The 22,649-nt window shown below is 40.2% G+C and overlaps 1 protein-coding gene across 1 annotated transcript in view; it reads left to right on the top strand.

Moving 5' to 3' along the window:
* Nucleotides 1-22,649, top strand: part of PCCA (propionyl-CoA carboxylase subunit alpha) — a 341,666-nt gene that overhangs the window by 77,557 nt on the left and 241,460 nt on the right. Inside the window, exon 7 of the mRNA XM_070408647.1 lies at nucleotides 20,986-21,117. Within this exon, the coding sequence (XP_070264748.1) occupies nucleotides 20,986-21,117 (132 nt within the window). The remainder of the gene's footprint in view (nucleotides 1-20,985; nucleotides 21,118-22,649) is intronic.

Below are 22,649 nucleotides of genomic sequence, written 5' to 3'. Positions count from 1 at the left end.
TTGACTTGTTGAAAGAACACTGGCCACCTAAACTTGTTCACAGCATGTGAGATGGGCATGAGAAGGCATCAGAGTCTCAGGCAAAAACACCGGTTTAGATATTGGTCTTGTTTCTATCACTCTACCCAGTTAGTGACCGTAGGTGATTGATTTAATCTCTCAGATTCTAATTTTACTGACATATGAAGTAGAGATGATTATTTATCCTGCTGTTTTTTAGTCCTATTTTAAAAATTGATTTTAGAGAGGGGGAAGAAGAGAGAGAGAGAGAGAGAGAGAGAGAGAGAGAGAGAGAGAGAAAGAAAGAGAAAGATCCCCCGATTGGGGATCAAACCTGCAGCCTGGGAATGTGTCCTGATCAGGAATTTAACTTTCGACCTTTGCTGTACAGCATGATGCCCAACTAACTGAGCCACATGGGCCATGGTTAGCCCTAATTTTTTGAGAAAATAATATTAAGAAAACCTTTTAACTGTGAAAGGTTATACAAAGGAAGATGTTACTGTATAATTCCAGAATAAATGGAAGACTTTCTAATTTTGTAAAAAACTAGAACCTAATGGCTAAATTGTTTACAAAATGAGTTTTAGGATAAAATAAGCCTTAATGCAATGCCTTGAAAACAGTGCTAAAAAGTAAATAAATACTGTTTTTATTGTTAGTATTATTGCATTCCTTGTTCTTTTACTCCTGTCAAACTTAAAAAAATTTTTTTTTCCCACTTAGAGATAAATTAATCTTTACTTGGGTCAGTCTACTGCATCTTATTGTCACTTTTACTTCATTGCATCCTTATTGATAACAAAAATAAAGGTGAAAGTAGCAGGGTGGCAGCTTAAACTAGTACTGAGTAGTTGGGAAATTAATTGCTCAATGCAGTGAATTGGAAATCATGATCTTTGCTTTTTAGCATTCCATTCAGTATTTGAAATAAGCTTTATAATGTAGGCTGTATTAGAGCAGAGCAATTAAATGTGGTAACAAAAAAGAGTATCCCAACTGTAGGTAGAGCCTGCTTTATTCAAACCATATGACTCTTAATTCCAGCCAATGGTGGTATCGAAAACTTGATGTGTTCCAGAAAGCAGTAAATTAAGCAAGGAGTGTGGAAGGACTTCTACTTGTAGTAAATTTTAAAAGAAATTCATAAATATTTTCAAAAGAAATAGAGGAAACACATAATTCAGAGAATATCCCAGATCAATTAAAATTATTTTAAAAATTAAATTTAATATCTAGTATTTTGACTAAACAAAAGCTCTCTAGCCTTTCTCACTAGTTTACCAGCTTACTATTCTTATTCACTACTAGCAGTAAATGTTAATGGACTGTGAGGAATGAGCAGGAAGGTGAGTCATCTATATTAATATCCCCTCATGCTAATTTAAGGATTATTAAATCTTAAATTTTTTTACTTGTAAAATTGTTCATTTAATTTCATAGTTGTTATAAGGTATATTTCAAAATTGAACTGGAAAAATTAGCTTTCAATACAAAAGTAGTACCCATTAATTTCCATATTCATGAAACAATAAAAATAATTGGATCAGGGAGAAATGAAAGCAACTCATTTTAAATTGTAAGAATATAAAATATTTTATATAATATATAAAGGAAATTGTAATCTTATCACTAAATAATTCCTATGACTAGTTTACATAAGATGAATTTTAGCAATACGTAACCAAGTTTAAATTTGAAGCTTCTTAACTCATCCTCTTAAAAGATACTTCTAAAAGAAGTTTAAAATTTGTACCCACTTCTCTAATGAAATCATTATTACTGTTATAAAACAAAGCAAAAATAAACTTAACTTCTTGAAAATGCCAGGTAGCTGAGTGATAAATGTAACAACTTCACCTAAGGAATGTTACTATTGTTGAACTGATTTTCAATATTTTGCTAAAGTATTTTTTAAAATGTTCTAATTGTAAAACTAGAATTTCTTTAGAGGTGAGAGGCCCAAATTCATCCCAAAGACTGACTTTTTAGTTAGCTCAAATTTTCTCAGATTTTACTGAATTCATTTCCTCTGGGTAACCTCTATATTGCTTTTCTTTGATTCTTGCCAGTACAACCAGTCTAAGATTTTACATGATAGAGGAAATCTGTGGAACTGATCATAGAAACTTATCTCTGTTTTCTTACATTACACCTCCAGGAATAGAGAAAACAGAATACTTCATTTGCATTCTTAAACATTAGGAACTTAGTGTTTTAAGTCTTTCTGCTGGAAATGTTATTGCATCTACTTTTTCCAAATGGAAAAAAACAAAAATGGTTAACAGCCCACACATATTTCTGTTAACTCATCTCTTTTTGGTATCTGGATCTGCACAGAGAGTATAGAATGTTGAAGCTTAACTGCCCAACCTCTTTCTTCTTTACAATCAATTAGAAATTGAAATAGATATGGAAATAGGTGTCAGTGTTGATTACAAGGAAATAAAAAAAATCAGATATGCACTAGAAAAATGGCAAAAACTAACAAAACTTAACATTCTAAAATAGAATATTTCCCAAATTAATATAGAATATAGTAATAGAATTTTAAACAATAAAATATTTTTCCTATAAGCATTAATGCTTATCTAAAAATTCCAAAGATACTCAGAGTTTTATATTTTGTTTATTTAAATGTTTGTTTATTAATATGTACCCCGAACCTCTTCTTTGCCCTAAATATCTCAGAAACCCAAAACATTTAATAGAAGAAATTAACAATTTTCTGACTTAATAATAGGTAGAAAATAGAAATGGAAATCATTCTACTCCCAAATATTAAAAATAGAAAGTATTCTGTTGCTGTACTGTTTACTTCCTATGCATGAAAACAAGGTTTTATATCTTCTACTCTAATAAAAGAGAAACATGCAAATTGACCATACCTCCACCACACTCACAAGCCACGCCCACAAGCCAGTCAGGAGCGAGTATGCAAATAAACCCAACCAAAATGGTGGCAGCCACGGAGCTGCAGCGAACAGGCTTGGGTTGCCCCTGGCGATGGAGGAAACCAAGCTTCCTGCCTGCCCTGGCCGGCTGTGGCCTCTGCTCAAGGCTAAAAAGTTTCAATTATAGAAGATAAATAAATCCCAGATACCTGTTTCCAGCCGGCATGGCCTCCGCTCAAGGAGGGTCTGGGAGTCTGGGTTGCCCGGGGCCGCGGCCAGCCTGCAAACAGCCATCAGCCATTCACCCAGGCTGGCCAGGCACCCCAGCGGGGACCCCCCCTAAGCCAGCAGGTGGACATCCCCTGAGGGATCCCAGACTGCGAGAGGGCACAGGCCGGGCTGAGCGACCCCCCCCAAGTGCACAATTTTTTGTGCAGTGGGCCTCTAGTCTACACTAATAAAAGAGAAACATGGTAATTAGTGTACGACTGCTACCCTTTTCATTGGCTAATCAGTGAGTATATGCAAATTAACTGTCAGCAAAGATGGCGGCCGACAGCCAGGCAGCTGGAAGCGAACATGAGGCTTGCTTGCTCCAGTGACTGCAGACTGCAACGTTCCCCGCCTGACTTGCTGGCCTCTGAGCGACAACTCTAAGAAACTATGTTGTAAATATAGAAGCTAAACAAAACCCCAGAAGATCTCAGAGCTGGAGTTATACATTGTTTCCATTATAGAACGCAAACAAACCAGCAGAAGCCTCAGAGCTAGAGCCAGAGTTAAAGCTGGCCCAGAATAGGAAAGTGTAGGGGAGACCAAGATGGCGGCGTAGGTAAACACCGGAGACCGCTGCCGCAAACAACCATTTCAAAAATACAACTAAAAGACTGAACGGACATCACCCAGAACCACAGGAAGGCTGGCTGAAGAGAGACTCTACAACTAGAAGGAAAGAGAAGAGCAAATCGAGGCTCAGAGGCGGCGCAGTGTGGAAAATACAAAGGTACCGAGGTGCGCGCGCAAAGCGGGCTGGTGGCTGAGGGCGCGGTTGTCGTTTTCTGTCGGGAGTGAGTCTCAGACTCTGGGCTCCAGATCCGGGCGAGTCTCTAGGGACCCAAACTCAAACGGGAGAAGCGGGATTATCCGGCATCAGTTGGAACCTGAGGGCAGCTTTCTCTCCGAGGTTTGCAGTGGCTGCCGGGGTTCTGAGAAGCAGAGCCTCTGGGAACGGGACTGAGCGTGGCCATAACTGCTCCCTCCGCCAGCCCTGTTGATCCCGCCCCGCCCAAAGCCTGCGCACAGCCATTTGCCGATCGCCTCAGGCAAAGGCTGGATTAGCGCCTCCCCAGAAGGCAGACGTTTTCCATACAGCTGATTCCTATAGCCAGTGGGCCTGGGGCTCAAATCCCTCTAGTGTTAACTACAACAATTAAGGCTTGGCTAGAACAAGACTGCGCACAGAGACCACAAGGGGGTGCACCAAGAAAGCATAAAAGATGCGGAGACAAAAAAACATGACAGAAATGGAGGATATGGAGCTAAGAATCGCAATTTTGAGGGCTTGCCATAAATTTGTGCAGAGCCTCACGAAAACTAATGAGACCCTCGATGCTACGATAAAGAAATTAGAAAGTAAGCATACACGGACTGAAATAAAGAATATTATACCCAATAGCAGACCAGAGGAGCACAAGAATCAAACCAAAGATTCGACAAAAAACACCCAATTGGAAAAGCAAAATGAAAAAAGAATCCGAAAGTGTGAAGATAGTGTAAGGAGCCTCTGGGACAGCTTTAAGCGGACTAATATCAGAATTATTGGAGTGCCAGAAGATGAGAGACAGCAAGATATTGAAAACCTATTTCAAGAAATAATGGCAGAAAACTTCCCCCATCTGGAGAAAGAAATGGACTTACAGGTCCAAGAAGCGCAGAGAACCCCAAACAAAAGGAATCCAAAGAGGACCACACCAAGACACATCATCATTAAAATGCCAAGAGCAAAAGACAAAGAGAAAATCTTAAAAGCAGCAAGAGAAAGAGGCTCAATTACCTACAAGGGAATACCCATACGACTGTCAGCTGATTTCTCAACAGAAACCTTGCAGGCCAGAAGGGAATGGCAAGAAATATTCAAAGTGCTGAATACCAAGAACCTACAACCAAGATTACTTTATCCAGCAAAGCTATCATTCAGAATTGAAGGTCAGATAAAGAGCTTCACAGATAAGGAAAAGCTAAAGGAGTTCATCACCACCAAACCAGTATTATATGAAATGCTGAAAGGTATCCTTTAAGAAGAGGAAGAAGAAGAAAAAGGTAAAGATACAAATTATGAACAACAAACATGCATCTATCAACAAATGAATCTAAGAATCAAGTGAATAAATAACCTGATGTACAGAATGAACTGGTGATTATAATAGAATCAGGGACATAGAAAGGGAATAGACTGACTATTCTTGGGGGGAAAAGGGGTGTGGGAGATGCGGGAAGTGACTGGACAAAAATCATGCACCTATGGATGAACACAGTGGGTGGGGAGTGAGGGTGGAGGGTGGGGTGGGAGCTGGAAGGAGGGGAGTTATGGGGGGAAAAAAGAGGAACAAATGTAATAATCTGAACAATAAAGATTTAATTAAAAAAAAAAAATAAAGCTGGCCCAGAATAAAATAAAAAAAAGAGAAAAAAAAGGAGCGTTTGGGAGCTTCAGTCAACAACCATCAGCCTGAAAGCAGCCTTCAGCCTCTCACCCAGACTGGCCAGGCACCCCAGTGGGGACCCCCACCCTGATCCAGGACACCCTTCAGGGCAAACCAGCCGGCCCCCACCCGTGCACCAGGCCTCTATCCTATATAGTAAAAGGGTAATATGCCTCCCAGCACCGGTATCAGCGGAGCCGCGAGGCCTCCTGGCACCGGATCAGCGTGACAGGGGGCAGCGCCCAAACCCCCTGATCACCCTGCAGCTCTGTGTGTGACAGGGTGCGGCGCCCTAACCCCCCCCTCCCCCCCACAGGCCCTGCTCTGTGTGTGACAGGGGGCGGCGCCCCAACCCCCCCCCCCCCCCCAGGGCCTGCTCTGTGTGTGACAGGGTAGAGCCATAACCTCCCCATCGGCCCTGCCCTGAGTGTGACAGTGGCGGTGCCCCAACCCCTTGATCTGCCCTGCTCTGTGTGTGCCAGGGGGCGGTGCCCTAACTCCCCTATCGGCCCTACTCTGTGCATGACAGGGGGGAACTTCCCAACCCCCTGATGGGCCCTGCTCTGTGCATGATAGGGGGCAGCGCCCAACCCCCTTGTTGGCCCTGCTCTGTGTGTGACAGGGGGTGGCGCCGCAACCTCCCCATCGACCCTGCCTTGAGTGTGACAGGGGGCGGTGCCCCAACCCCCCAATCAGCCCCACCCTGAGCGTGACTGAGGGTGGCATCGCAACCTCCCAATCTGCCCTGCTCTGTGCATGACGGGGTGGCGCCCCAACTCCCCAATCGGCCCTGCTCTGAGCCTGACCAGGGGCTGCACCTAGGGATTGGGCCTGCTCTCTGCCACCCGGGAGCAGGCCTAAGCCAGCAGGTCGTTATCTCCTGAGGGGTCCCAGACTGCGAGGGCACAGGCCCGGCTAAGGGACCTCCCCCCCCCACTGAGTACACAAATTTTTGTGCACCAGGCCTCTAGTATATATATAAAAGGCTAAGTTGACTTGTGCATGCGTGATACATATAAAGCTCTTGCTGGTGCCAATCACACACGTGTGTTTCCATCTGTCATTGTCGATCGTGAATTTGGTTGACACTTCTATTACAGAGAAAGGGCGAATAGCGATTTTAAAATATTTCTTCTAATTAATTTTCTTTCAATGTGCATGAATTTGTGCACCGGACCTCTAGTTTAACTATATTCCTTAACTAGAAAACTTGACTTCTGCCAATTGTTACAACAGCGAACGTTACCACTACTCTAATTCCCTAAATATTATGTATGGCTATCATCTGGAACTAATAATAATACTTGAGTGTATTGTGCCAAGTAGACACTTAATACAAAATATACATTAGACTGAATGAAGTCCAGATATTGGTAATATTGAATGACAAAGACATAGATACCTTTGGTTAAACTAATTTCACAATCAACAATGACAGATGGAAACACACGTATGCAATTAGCGCCAGCCAGAGCTTTATATGTATCGCGCATGCACGAGTCAACTTAGCCTTTTATATATATACTAGAGGCTCGGTGCACAAAATTTGTGCACAGGGAGCGGGGGTTCCCCCTCAGCCCAGCCTGCACCCTCTCCAATCTGAGACCCCTTGGGGGATGTCCAACTGCTGGTTTAGGCCTGATCCCTAAATCAGCAGTCGGATATCCCTCTCACAATCTGGGACCGCTGGCTCTTAACTGCTCACCTGCCTGCCTGCCTGATCACCCCTAACTGCCCCCCATCCCCGCCGGCCTGGTTGTCCCTCACTGCCCCCCCTGCCGGCCTGGTCGCCCCCAACTGCCCCCCTCTGCCAGCCTGGTTGCCCCTAACTGCCCCACTCTGCCAGCCTGGTTGCCCCTCACTGCCCCACTCTGCCAGCCTGGTCGCCCCCAACTGCCCCCCCTGCTGGCCTGGTCACCTCCAACTGCCCCCCTCTGCCAGCCTGGTCACCCCTGACAGCCTGCTGTTCAGTCGTCCCTCACTAACCCCCCTGCCAGCCTGGTTGCCCCACCCAGCCTGCTGTTCAGTTGTTTGGTCGTCCTTCACTAACCCCCCTGCCGGCCTTTTTGCCCCATGCAGCTTGCTGTTTGGTTGTTACTGTGAGGGCGTTCTGACCAATTTGCATATTACCCTTTTATTAGTATAGATACTAGAGGCCTGATGCACAAAATTTGTGCATGGGGCTCAGCCCTTGCACCCCCGGCTGCCTTGGCCGGTCCTCACAGCTCTTCACAGCCCTGGCTTCATCCAGAAGGTTGTCTGGAAGGATATCTGGAAGGTTGTTCAGCTGTTTGGTCTAACTAGCATATTAGCTCTTTATTATATAGGATAGAATAAACTTGTTTAATTAGACTTGCTTTCTGCTATAGCTAAACTTTTTCTAGCTCAGTGAAGCAGCCCACTTCTCTTTCTGGTAATTGTCAGCAACACAGCAGTAAATATCAACATGAAGCAGATTATTATTATAGATCACGCAGGGAGAACAAAGGGTAAAAGATTTAACTGTAGCAGTGTTTGACTATATTATGCGCAGTGAGAAAACCTGAAGTCATTTTCAACCTCCAAAATTTCTTACTTCTTTTCAGTTGGATCAAGTTTCTAAGCTTTCTAAATCTCCGTTTTCTGGCTAATGAAGAAAATAGGATTCCATCGAGTCTCTTATCTACCTACTCCAGGACTTCTGTGCAGATCAAACGAGATGAGGCATGAGAAAACGCTTCACAGACATTTGGTTAAAGTGAAATGTTTGCACCTGGCTATAAAGCAAGTTGTGTTCCTGGGCTAAAGAAACTGCAAGGAGGCTAGTCGCTAGGGAGAGGAAGCCGAGTGCTGCTACGTGACGTCATTACCCGGATGGACGCTTAGCATATTAGCCTTTTATATATATAGATGACTGGACTAAGGGAAATGGGTCTTTGGAAACCCAGGGTGTAATTCCATGGAAATAAAACTTTCTACTATATTGCATCCTCCTGTGTGAGTCTCAAAAAATTCATATTCTTGGGATATCTCAAGAACCCCACCCCCAACAGCAACCAGGGAATACAAGGCATGTTTTTCTCTGGTGACAGAATCTTTGTCCTCCCTCCACTACCCATCCCTTATAATAGTCAAATTCCTTAATGTTCTTATCCTCACATAAATTGGGTTCTTAATTTACAAAGAGCTGACTAGCACTTAAAGAAATGACTCCTGTCCCGGCTGGTGTGGCTCAGTGTTTGAGCTTTGACCATGCACTGGGATGTCACTGGTTCATTCGATTCCTGGTCAGGGCACTTGCTTGGGTTGCGGGCTCGATCCCAAGCATGGGGCATGCAGGAGGCAGCCACTCGATGTTGATGTTTCTCTCTCATTGATGTTTCTGTCTCCTTGTAAAATCAGTAAGAACATATTTTAAAATAAGAAGAAAAAAAAAGAAATGTAATTGTGTGTGGTTGGATCCTAATGATACCATCTTCTTGGGTTATTCTGCATCTCCCTTTATTGATGCCCCACAGTCAGTGTTGGGGAAAATGAATTAGGATTTGTACCCCAGTCTTCTCTGATCATGCACTATCATTCTGCATAGCCTATGTCCTCCAGTAGAATGTTGAACAGTAGTGGTGGATGTGCTCACACATACCTGTACCTAATCTGGGGTAACGACCCAGCTAACTGGTGTTTACTGATTACCACAAAAACCACACTAGGAATGTTTCTCTCATCTGTATGTTCTAATTTGCATACATAAAAATATGTTCTATTTTTTAAAATATAAATGTCCTACTTTTCATTTTAAAATCATTTATTTTCAAATTACAGTTGACATACATTATTATATTAGTTTCAGGTATACACCCCAGTGATTAGACATTACATAGCTTACTAGGTGATCATCTCAATAAATCTTGCACCCATCTGATACCTTACATGGTTTATTAGAATATTATTGACTATATTCCCTCTTCTGTATTTATGCCATACGACTATTGTGTGACAACCAATTTGTTCTTCTTAATCCCTTCACTTTTTTCACCCATCTCCCCAACCTCCCTCCTATGTGGCAACCTTCAAAATGTTCTCTATATTAATGAGTCTGTTTCAGTTGTTGATAGATATGTACTTATTGACATTTTATTGTTTATATTTTTTATCCTTTTTTTTTCTTCTTGAAAAATACCCTTTAACATTTCATATAATACTGGTTTGGCGGTGATGAACTCCTTTAGCTTTTCTTGTCTGGGAAGGTCTTTCTCTGTCTTTTGATTCTAAATGATACCTTTGCTGGGTAAAGTAATTTTGGTTGTAGTGTCCTTGCTTTTCATTACTTTGAATATTTTTTCCCAATCCCTTCTGGCCTGCAAAGTTTCTCTTGCGAAATTAGCTGACAGTCTTATGCGATCTCCTTTGTAGGTAACTAATTGCTTTTCTCTTGCTGCTTTTAAGATTCTCCCTTTGTCTTTAATCTTTGGCATTTTAATCATGATGTGTCTTGGTGTGGGCCTCTTGGGTTCATCTTGTTTGGGACTCTCTGAGCTTTCTGGACTTGAATGTCTATTTTTTTTCACTAGGTAGGAGAAGTATTCTGTCATTTTTTTCAAATACATTTTCAGCTTCTTGCTCTCTCTCTCTCCTCCTTCCAGCACCCCCTTGATGTGAATATTTGTACCTTTGATGTTATCCCAGAGGCTCCTTACACTGTCCTCATATTTTTGGATTCATTTTTGCTGTTCTGATTGGGTATCTTTTGATTCCCTATATTCCCATTTGCTGATTTGATTCTGGACTTCACCTTCTCTATTGTTGATTCCCTGTAAATTATTCTTCATTTCAGTTAGTGTATCCTTCATTTCTGACTGGTCCTTTTTTATGGTGTTGAGATTCTCATTAAGTTCATTGAGCATCCTTTTAATCATTGTTTTGAACTCTGCATCTAGTAGGTTGCTTATCTCCATTTTATTTAGTTCTTTTTCTGGAATTTTGTTCTGTTCTTCCATTTGGGACATTTTGTCTCCTCATTTTGACAGCCTCTCTGTTTTTGTTTCTGTGTCCTAGGTAGAGCTGTTATGTCTCCCAGGCTTAGTAGAGGGGCCTATTGTATTAGGTGTTCTGTAGGGTACAGTAGCACAGCTTCCCTGATCCTCGAAGATGGGCACTCAAAGTGTGTACCCCCCATGTGGGCTGTGTACACGCTTTTCTTGTAGCTGAGCCTTGCTTGCTATTGGCACGTAAATGGGAGGGGTTTACCCCAGGCTGATCAGCTGTAAGGACTGATTGTGACCGCTGACCTCTTACCACTGTGAAGTACCATCTGTGCAGGCTCCCACCCCACAGAACAGGACTTACTTCAGCAGGGCACTGGAGCCCGCCGAGTCCACCCCTTGAGTGTTTCACCTGCCTGGGGCCACCTGGCATGAGCTACAAAGCTATCGGCAGATGGCTACTACTTGTGCTGGACTTGGAGGTGCCAAGGTGAGGCCAGGCTGTGAAGCAACGTTGCTGCTGCTGCTAGTGTCAGGCCAGGGACCGCTTAGTGAGAAGCACGGGCCTTGCCACTTGTTTGAGAGATTTTAGGAAAGTCTGAAGCATGAGCCAAGATAGGCCATTGATATGGAAAAGCCACTGGAAACAGCCTGGGCGGGCCTCGGGGAATCACCAGGGTGGGGCAAACAGTGTGAGCAGGTTGATGGAGTTTCAGATATGGTGTCCCCTGCCTGATCGCTTGGGGAGGGCTCTTCAAAGGAACAGCAGCCTCCTCCAGCACTTTTATCTGGGAGAAAGCTGCCCCTAGCTCTTGCCCTGATGCTGGACAGTTTAGTTCCTCCCTGTATGCCTGTGGTGCCTTTCAAGCTGCTGCCCTATGCTGGAGCTCAAGGTAGTGAATCCGAGTGAGTCCATGCACTAGCCCTTTAAGAGGAATTGCCTGGCCAGCAGCCCTCCCTCTCTCTCAGCCTCAATCCTTGCTGGATTTTACAGGCAGAAGTTAAGGAGACTTCTCTTCCTGGTGCTGGAACCCTGAGCTGGGGAACCTAGTGTGGGGATAGGACCCCTTAGTACTCAGGGAGACCTCTGTAGCCCAGATATCCCATCCAATTATTATCTGCCACATGTGGGTGTGGGGCCAGTCTGTTACACATATCTGCCCCTCCTACCACTTTCCATGTGGCTTCTTTGGTTCCTTACTTGTAGGACTTCCATTCAGCCAGATTTCAGGCAGTTCTGAATGATGATTGTTCTGTAGTTTAGTTGTAATTTTGATGTGTTTGTGGGAGGAGGCAATCGCAGTACCGTGTTTACCTATGCTGCCGTCTTGCCCGGAAGCCCAGATGTTCTTTATCTTTTATTTTTAGTGATTATTTTAACAAGTACTGAGTGCAGATGAAAACTAACCACTAAAATAGTTTTCACAAGTATTTCAGAATGTGAGAGAAGGAGGGTTTCCTCTTTTATACAATGAGTCTTTGGAGCCTAGGTGCCAACTTGCCTAAAATTCCTTCCTTGTACTAAACTGAGTTGTTTATTTGTTTTTAACTCAAAAAAAAAGAAAAGGTGACTAACATTGTATAGAAGTGCCAGAAGTGGCTTTTTAGAAACAACACTGTTTACATTAAATAAGGAATCTGTTCGCAGGTTGGGTCTGCCACATTTACAAACATAGTGTTATACCCTGTGACCAAAAGCTTAGTGAGCACCATTTGCCATAGGTGAGGTAAGTGGAGGTGGTGAAAGGGAGAGAAGGAAGGTAGGAGGAGGATGAATTCTCTACATTGATTTCTGGTTTCATTCTGGATTGGCCAGCAAGCCAGTCAGTCCTTCAACAGTGCTCACGGCATTGGGAAGATCCTTTTTCTTTTCAAAAATTAGTAAGACAGGAATCCCTTACTATGTGTTACATCAGCCATTCCTTCTGCCTCCATCCTCATGAGCTCTTCTTGGGCCTCATAAAAAGAACAAAATTTGAGTGTTTTGGAGGCTGTGATCCTGACTGTCCAAGCCAGTGAAGCTGACGTTTTGGTACTTCCACCTTAACCTAAAGCAGCAGTAGTCGTTACCCTTTCACTTTGTACAAAATAACAGTCTACTGTAGCATCCCAGCCAAACATGAAAATGCACTATTTTCTATTTATTTAATAAGTCAAAAAAGCCCTTTACCTTTATTTTCTAGTTTTTGATGTGATTAATTGATTCCTTATTTCTTCAAAGTTAACTAGTTCTTTTAAAAAGTATCACTATGCAGGCACATATTTAAACCTATTTTGTAGGCTTAAATCTGTTGGAATTATTAGTGAAATTCAAGTTGTCCCACTTTGGTCAGTAGAGCCTACATTGGCTCATAGTCTTTTTGACTTGACCCTCATAATCTTTTATAGCTTCCGTGCTCTCTGTTCTGACGTTATTCTAGGCTCATGTTTTACGTTTCCTGCGCCAGGCCTTTAATCAGCCATCTTTTCAAGATACATTTGTTTATTTTAGTGGTATTTAGAGACCACAGTTGGGTCATTGCTACTGATGGCCATTGTTTCTAGGCCTTCTTAGTTTGTGGGACTAGGGGAAAAAAAATGTATATTAATAGGTTTTTAAAAATGTTTTATGTTACATATGTTTATTACTTACTAGAGGCCCGGTGCACCACATTCGTGCAGTCGGGGTGTGTGTGGGGGGTCCCCTTAGCCCGGCCTGCACCCTTTCACAGTCCGGGAGCCCTCGGGGGATGTCCAACTGATGGGAGCGGGCCTATGCCGGCAGTCGGCCATCCTTAGTGCTGCCACAGAGGTGGGAGAGGCTCCTGCTGCCGCCCCTGCACTAGCCAGCAAAGAACGGCACTCCCCCTGTGGGAATGCACTGACCACTAGGGGGCAGCTCCTGTGTTGAGCGTCTGCCCCATGGTGGTCAGTGTGCATCATAGCGACCGGTTGTTCTGCCATTAGGTCAATTTGCATATTACCCTTTTATTATATAGGATAACATGTGTTGTGTTAACTATGTGTTACCTTAACAGAATATGTAATGTCAATATATTCAATATATGTAATATAATAATGCTCACCCCAACACCAAATTATGTAACACAAGTTTAATATATAATAAACATGCTATATCAATAAAATAAAAGATTTTTTCTAGCATGTAATAAAAGTATGATTAAATATAGTCTATATTTTTTAACGAGGCACAAATAACCAGTTAGTGCTACTTTTAATAAAAATTCAAGATTGCAGAACTTTTACTGAAATTCTTTTTTGTTACCTCTGTATCTTCATTATTCCTTATTTAGAATTCTGATTCATAACTACTTATCTAGTCTGAAGTGCACACATAGCAATTTCACAATAACAATATAAATACTAATATTACTGAAAATATTAAAGTTTTACACATCATCTTTTTTCCTCATTTAAAAATAGTTGTACTATATGTATATTGTCAGAAAATATAGCTATTATATAGTGTAGTCTTTCCTTAGACTTCATTAATTTTTGTTCTACAAATAACCACAGGCCCTTTCTGTTGATGTCTTTAGTCATTTTGGTTTCCTGAAGCTTATCCTGTAGTATAGGAGTGGACAAACTTTTTCTGTAAAGAGCCAGACAGCAGATATTTTTGTCTTTGTAGGCTATACGATCTCTTGTAAGTACTCAGTCTTATCCTGGTAGTGAGAAAGTAGTCATACAACATGTAAACTAATGAGCCCGATGGTCTTAAATAAAACTGCTTTTCAGTTTTATATAATTGTCACATATCATTATATAGTATTTATAAAAATTGTTTTTTTTAAACAACAAAAAATGTAAAATTTATTCTTCAATCGTGGACTGTATAAAAACAGGTAACAGGCCAGATTTGTCCCGCAGACCGTAGTTTGCAAACCTGTCCTATTAGGTTCCTCAGAAAGAAGTCATGAGTTCTTGCTTGTTATAGTTTCTCTGACCTTTATACTTGTTTTTATTGGATTTAAAATCTTTGTTTCATACTTTCTTTTCTTGAATATCTTATTCAGTGGAGTACATTCAGTTTTCTTTAGGCATGAATTATTGCTGTTAAAGTTGGGTGATAATTTAAAAAGTATACACAATAACATGTCATATTTCTTCATCCCTTTTTCTTAAATAACATTACTAGAATGTATCATGGTCATTCTGGGTTGAATTTCTCAGGTATGCTATACTATACTCTTTAGATAAGTATTTTCAGTTTTAAGAAAGTTCTTGAATTATAATTTTTGTATTTTAATTTGCTTTAGTTTTCTTCAGACTCCTTTCATCTATATGAAGGGTGCCTTTTGTTTATCTTTAGTGTTTGCCATTTTCTCTTGAATATTTTAAAAATTTCTTCATTTTTTTTTTTATATCTAAATTTGTAGATAGTTTTCTCCTTTCACTTTCTATTTCTTGGTTAGGCATTATTTATTTTCTCTATTGACTCTTATATTCCCTCTAATTTAGTCATCATTTCTGAAATGATTTTTTTTTTCATTTCTTATTCTATCCTGAGGTCTGTCACCTCACTTTTAAGCATTTCCAATTCTGATTTATGTTATTTCATGTTTTATATAATTTTATTTTTTAAAAAATATATTTTATTGATTTTCTACAGAGAGGAAGGGAGAGGGATAGAGAGTTAGAAACATCGATGAGAGAGAAACATCAATCAGCTGCCTCCTGCACACCTCCTTCTGGGGATGTGCCCGCAACCAAGGTACGTGCCCCTGACCGGAATCGAACCTGGGACCCTTCAGTCCGCAGGCAGATGCTCTATCCACTGAGCAAAACCGGTTAGGGCATTATATAATTTTAAAATGTCTTTTAGTTGTTTTGAAATAGGTAAAAATCTTGATATTGTGTAGGCATGTTTTTCTTTTGTGCTTTTTTTTCTCCATGGGTTTTATTCTAGTCCTTATTTTTTTTTTCCTTATAAAAACATTGTACGGGATTTTACCTTGATATTTTGCTTAGTCTTACATGTGAAATTAGTTTTCCTCTATGTTGCTTTTAAAAGAGGTATATATGTTTTAAAATCAGTGATACATGTCCAAGAAGTTCAATAGAGAGAGTAATAGCAGGAAAAGATTTATTCTGAGGTCCTGAAAAAATGAATTAACCTTGTAATGTCTCTATTATTCTTTTTGATGCTCATATTGTTATCACCATATTCCGTGGGTTGCTCTTTGTATCTGCAACTATGTACTTTTGAGAACTATTTTGAAAGCTTTCTCTCTGATTCAGTGTTTTTATGTCATGTGCTGCACCAATTCTTGAACTAACCTTTTCTACCAGAAACCCTTTTTTCTTTTAGCAGGAAATACATTCAAGTTCAGAGTCTGGGTCCTTTGGGCAGTTCAGCAGGTTTTCCATGGCTTTCTCTCTCATTTTGACACTGGTTTTACAGTTATTCAAGTATTAATTCTTGGTGAGCCTAAAAAGTGTATACTTTTTAATAAAAAAATCTGAATTCATAGTATAGCAATTTACTGTTTTGGTATTTCTAAGAATGAATTATGTGTCACACATTTAATTTGTACAGATGAAGATTATTTGTCTTTCATTTATAACATAAAGACAATTGTAAATTAAATCTCATGATTTCCCTAACATAATTCTCAAAAACCAACCCTTTTTCCCATTCTTCTTTCAAAATTAGACCAGAACCATAAAATAACAGAATTTAAAAAATAAAAGAAATCTTACAGTAATGATTTCAGGTTTTCATAATTTCTTAAATTGTTTTCCAATGATGATGAAAAAATGCCCATTTTTTTCATGACTGAAAGACATTTATCTATATTTAGATATTATATTTATAATTTATGGTAAAGTTACAAAGATTCTTAAAAAGTATATTTTTAGAAGTGAATTTTATTGCTAAGCCATGTTAAAAAGACTCACTAGTACTTAAGGTAAATGGATAATTAGATGGATGACAAAAGATACAGTATTAACAGAAGTGTATCAAAAAGTTGCTAGTGGGTAAATTCTGGCCTTAAGTTCTAAATCACACAAATGAATTTGGTAAAGAACTCAGGATTTTTGAAACATGCTCCGTCACTTTGCAATTACCATACTGTCTTATTCTGACCTCATCCTTGCTTTTTTGGTCAAAGAATTATGGGAGTCAGCTAGGATACGGCTTTTTTTAAAAAAAATTATTGATTGATTTTGGACAGAGAGAGGAACATTGATTCGTTGTTTCACTTACTTATGCGTTCATTGATTGCTTCTTGTATGTGCCTTGACTGGGGATTGAACCAGCAACCATGGCTCAACTAACCAATTGAGCTACCTGGCCAGGGCAGGATACTGCTTTTTAATTTTGCTTTAATTCCATTTAAAGGCTAACCCAGGGAGTACTACCAAAATATATAGATATATAGCAAGTTAGTTCATTGAAACATTAATTCAAGTAGTTACCCAGCTTACTACTGGCTATTTTTTATTGTGTTGAATAGACAAAGAATACTCACTAAATACTTGATGTGAGCCTTTTTCCTGGTAATTTTGCATTTGGGGGTAATTTTCTTCTAATTAAAATGCTTGAGAAAAATCTGGTAAATCAGTGGTTCCTAGTCCTTGGGCTCTTGTTAATCAGAAGTTTTACTGTATAATCATAATGTATTTTAGGTGTTCTCATTTATGTTCTTCAACTCTTTGTCAGTGTAGGCATTCTGATTACTTGATTACATCTGCCTGGCAAGTGGTATTTAAAACAGCATTTATAATAAAAATTCCTTCATTTTAGATTGTCAAATGAGAATATGTAAAGACAATTGATAGTTGAAACATGATTATTTTCTCTTGACTTAGTGTTTAGTGGATTGTAGATTCGGGATAAAAAGAAATGAATATGATTATTGCTGTGGTCTACAATGACTAGCTTATCCAGATGGAGACATAGAGTATGTGGAGATGTAGGCCTCCCACCACTTCCCCTCTTACAGAGCAGCTCCGCTTTTCATGGTGTTTTATATTTTGTTTAGTTTTTTGGTAATTTTAAAAAAAACTTTTAATCAGACTTGTAAGATAAGGTTCTACTGTTAAAATGACACAGACACTGGATGTAGCATCCTCTGTGGCTGAAAGCTTTTGTACCTAGCATTCTGCCGTTTGTGACACTGGTAATTGTAGGTATTTTGGGTTCCTATAGTGTGTTTTGGGATCCGGAGAACCTCACTGTCTTATTCTAGTGTTCTCTTTTATCAGGACTTCTGGACCGGGGACAAGAACTAAGTGTGGCACTCAGCTTGGTATTTTTACATTATTATTTTATACAGTCCTTCAATCAAACTTGCAAGTGGTTATTATCCTCATTGTCACACAGAGAAAAGGATGCTTTAAACTCAGAATCTAAAAATGCCTCTTTCTTGTGTCTTGCTTTTGGATGGGGGGTGGGGGAGAATAGGTCCTGATTTAAAGGCATTAGCTTTCGTACACATTTTATCTGAATGATTTCAGGTACAACTTTTAATTGCCTCCTACATTGGATGCCTTTGAAAATCCATATGTCAGCCTGGACTTTATAACCTCTAGACTTCTCTCCCTGCCTCCTGAATATGGCCACCTGACTACCTCATAGGCATCTGCACTCAGTGTGTGCAAAGTTGAAGTCGTCATCTCATTTACCATACATTTGTCTCCTCATATATTCCTTTTGTTGCTTCTCTGTTCTACTTTCACCTCCTCCTAAGGGTGGATTTAATCTGCTTGGACCATAATGGCTGAGAGAGCGATCTAAGTAACACACTGCATTGCAGTAGGTTTTCTGGGTGATATTCTCATCAGGAGAATGAAGCTCCTGTCCTAAGCCAAGAGTCCTTTCAGGCAGCAATGCCAATAGATAGAATATGAAATGTAAAATGCGCTATTTATCCTTTATGCTGACTGAAGGTCATGGGAAAATCAGCAGTTAGGCACCTTACTCTGATGATGCCCAGCATACAATCTAGTCTTCTTCATATTTAACCTCAGTTCTTTACCTAATGACCTCATTTTTGTACCTCAGCAAAACCCTCTTTACTTCTCTAAACTATGCCCTAGAATAGCATTAATTACATACTCCCTCTGTCCCATAATAATAGTAGCAAGTGAATATTTAAACGGAAATTATTGGCGAATGCAGCTGTAAGTTATGTTGTAGCACAAAATTGTGAAGCCTTCAATCAAGATCAGTGTTTCATGACATCTGTCATTTGTTTTAACACATCTTTCAATTTTTAGGTTAATCTAATTATTACGAATTATAACTATTTTTCTAATTTCATCCGCTGATCGAAATCAATTGTTTTATTTCAGTTGAATATCAACCCATTGTAAAAGTAAGATGAAAAAAAGAGAGTTTTCAAGCAAAGATCGAGTTGCAATTGTCCAGTTCTTTTTTTAATTTTTTTATTTTTATTTATTTATTTTTTAAAATATATTTTATTGATTTTTTACAGAGAGGAAGGGAGAGGGATAGAGAGTTAGAAACATCAATGAGAGAGAAACATCGGTCAGCTGCCTCCTGCACACCCCCTACTGGGGATGTGCCTGCAACCAAGGTATATGCCCTTGACCGGAATCGAACCTGGGACCCTTCAGTCCGCAGGCCTACGCTCTTATCCACTGAGCCAAACTGGTTAGGGCGCGATTGTCCAGTTCTTGATGCATCTAAAGAGAAAGGAAAAGTTGCAGAAAGGTGCAATTACGTTAGCTGCAAAACAATTTAAGTGCAACAGAATGACCATATCAAGAATTTGGAAACGTGCTTCCGGAAATAATTGTCAAGGAGAATCTTATGCTAATGTTGATTCTTTGAAAAAACGAAACTGTGGACGTAAATGCAAAGATTATGGAGAAAAACTTGAAAAACTTAGACATATTCCTCTTAGTAGAAGAGGCACCATATTAGCCTTTGATAATATTTCTCCCGAAATACTGGATAATACATTTCTGTCACTTCAACAAGTTATGCTGCAAGCAATGAAGAATGACGGCTCCAATAATTTTAAGCTCACACATATAGGGAAAGCAAAGCTTCGCAGCCAAGGGATCCTACCTACAAGTTTAAAATGCAGTAACGAAATTATTGAAAAATCCAGAAACTATCTGAACACTCAAAATAAAAATTAGGAGTACTATTTTTAATTTATTGTTTAATTTAATAGTAGAGGCCCAGTGCACGAAATTCATGCACTCAGGGTGGGGGGTCCCTCAGCCCGGCCTGTGTCCTCTCACAGTCCGGGAGCCCCGTGACCCATCACCCCAAAGAGGCCCCTTCCATCCACCTGGGGCTCCTCAATGGATCACCCCTGCAGAGGGAGGCTCCTTCCACCCACTGTAGCCCGTCAGTCGGTGGCCTGGGATTCCCTCTTTGAGGCGATCGTGGAGCCCCCTGGTTGATCGATCGCCCCACCGGCCAGTGGCTTGGGCCTCCCTCTGCAGGGCGATCCTGGGGTGATGGCCGGGCCCCCAACCAATCGCATCGCACCTGCCTTGGCTGGCCTGGCACCAGTGGGTGTCATAGCGTGGTTGTCCAGAAGGTTGTCCAGACAATCGTTCTGCTGTTCGGTTGTTCGGTCGATTTGCATATTATGCTTTTATTATTATAAACACAGAGATATGGATCCACTTCTGGATTTATGCAGAGAAATTTTTATTGAAACCATAACTCCATCTGGTAAATTCCCATTGTATTCTTGACTTCTTTATTGTAGCCACAAGGATATAAACATTCTGTATTTTGTCTATTTCTCTGAGGTATTGGTGATCTGTTCACATTCCCTTGAATTAGCTGATATCCTGTGATTTTCATTTATATTATCCCCTACATTTAGCACAGAGCCTGGCCCAGAGTTGGTATTCAGTAAAAATGGATATTTGTGTTCAACTATGCATTGTGCTGTATTGAGAATACAAAGATTTATAAGTCATTTAAAAAGTAAACTTACTGTTTAGATTGGGTCGTAGGGTACTATATATAAACTAGAGGCCCGATGCACAAAATTCATGCAAGAGTAGGCCTTCCTTCCCCCAGCTGCCGGCACCGGCTTCCCTCTGGCACCCGGGACCTGGGCTTCCCTCGCAGCCCCGGCTTCATCCAGAAGGACATCTGGTCTAATTAGCATATTATACTTTTATTATTATAGATATAATGCCATCGAAGTTGCTTTCCCAAAGAATACTGTTAATATCAAGCAAGAGTTCTTATTGCTTTTATTTTTCCTTGACCTAAATTTTGTTTCATAAATCTTTGTACACATTTACTATATACAATACAATATTATATATTTTAATGTATTGGCTGAAATGCTTACTTTCAAGTTGTTTTTGATATGTAAATAATTAGTAAGTTTATATGTAGGTCTTTCTTTTTAAAAATTGTGACTCCATATCAAGCACCATAATGTTTTTGTTACAAATTTCTACTTTATTTCTCCACAGGCAGCAGAAAATGTCATTTTCATTGGACCTGACACACATGCTATTCAAGCTATGGGTGACAAGATTGAAAGCAAATTACTAGCTAAGAAAGCAAAGGTTAACACAATTCCTGGCTTTGATGGAGTAGTCAAGGTGAGAAACTATTTTACTCTAGTCTTTATAGCACATGTTCTCAGTGTAAGATAAAATGCAGTTCTTGCTTTTATAAATATACATGTGTGGATAAAAAATGTCAATGTTGTTTACACTTGAATTATATTAAATGGCATAAGTTAAAAAGAGGAAGAAGCCACTTAAGCATTGTATTTAATGATCGATATTGGCTCATACTTTCACAGGAAAAAACTTAGTGATTTAAAAATGTGCTGTCAGACCTCTGGATGTTATTTAATGGTGGTATATATTTAATATTTGAAACCCTATGATGTTCTGTATATCTTTATAGTGAGCTTCCGTTCATATGCATAAAATGTGCAATGTAAATATGCTCTGGTGGAAAGTGGTATAACTGTGAATGACTATAGATCCCAATCATAACTCCTTAACTAGCAAGCAGCTTCTGTAGGCGAAGGCTTCTAAGGCAGAATGCAGACATTGGAGTGTGTCCATTGCCTTGTCCCCACCCCCAACCCTATGTAGACTTTAACCTTGTGATTGGAGTTAGTCTGCAAGAACGGTGTTCTTATTGTTCCTTCTTGTACTGGGGAATTCTTTGTGCAGGATCATTTCATGCATTGCAGGATAGCTAGCAAGCTTGGTCCCTGGTTAATAAAATTTTTAGCTTCCTTCTAACCACTATGCTTATACCTGAAACTAATATGAAATAATATTGAATGTAAACTGTAATTGAAAAAAATTAAAGAAGAAAAATATTTTCAGCTTCTTGCTCATATTTACCTAAATCTTTATTCATCCATTCCCCCCCATCCCCGCTTCTTCATAACCTTTATAGCCTTTAGGAACTACAGTCTTCACTGATTAACTTTTCTCTGTTCCGTATCTTAAAGCTCTCCTTGTCTTTTAGCTCCTTTCCTTTACAATTGAGGTAAAAAAATGCTCAGTCACTCAAGAAATGTACTGATACCTGGCTAAGTGGTAAGGATGTGGTGATAAATGAAATACCCATGATCCCTCACATGATTGTGTTTCCAGTTTAATGGAAAGAAATATGTGTTCCTTCTCTTCATAGAACACTGTAACTCTTGTCTCTCTTCAGTTGTTATCTTAGTTCTCTCTTCCATTTCACAGCCAACATGTCTTAGAAGAATTCTTCTCACACTCATTTCTATACTTCTTTCTTAATCTTTTAAAAAATTATTTATTTTTAAAATACAGTTGACATACAATATTATATTAATTTCAGGTGTACAACATGATTAGGCATTATGTAATTTATGAAGTGATCACCCCTATATCTCTAGTACCCATCTGATATCATATAGAGTTATTATAATACTAGAGGCCCGGTGCACGAATTCGTGCACCAGTGGGGTCCCTCGGCCTGGCCTGCAGGATCGAGCTGAAACCGGCTCTCTGATATCCCTTGAGGGGTCCTGGATTGCGAGAGGGTGCACACCAGGCCAAGCGGCCCCACGGGTGCACGATTGGGGCCAGGGAGGGACGCAGGAGGTTGGCCAGCCTGGAAGGGACCGCGGGAGGGCTCC

The sequence above is a fragment of the Myotis yumanensis genome, unplaced genomic scaffold, assembly GCF_028538775.1.
Source record: "Myotis yumanensis isolate MYYU_CA2020_CCGP unplaced genomic scaffold, mMyoYum1.0.hap1 SCAF_3, whole genome shotgun sequence".
Classification (NCBI taxonomy): Eukaryota; Metazoa; Chordata; class Mammalia; order Chiroptera; family Vespertilionidae; genus Myotis; species Myotis yumanensis.
This window is presented reverse-complemented; position numbering and strand designations above follow the sequence as displayed.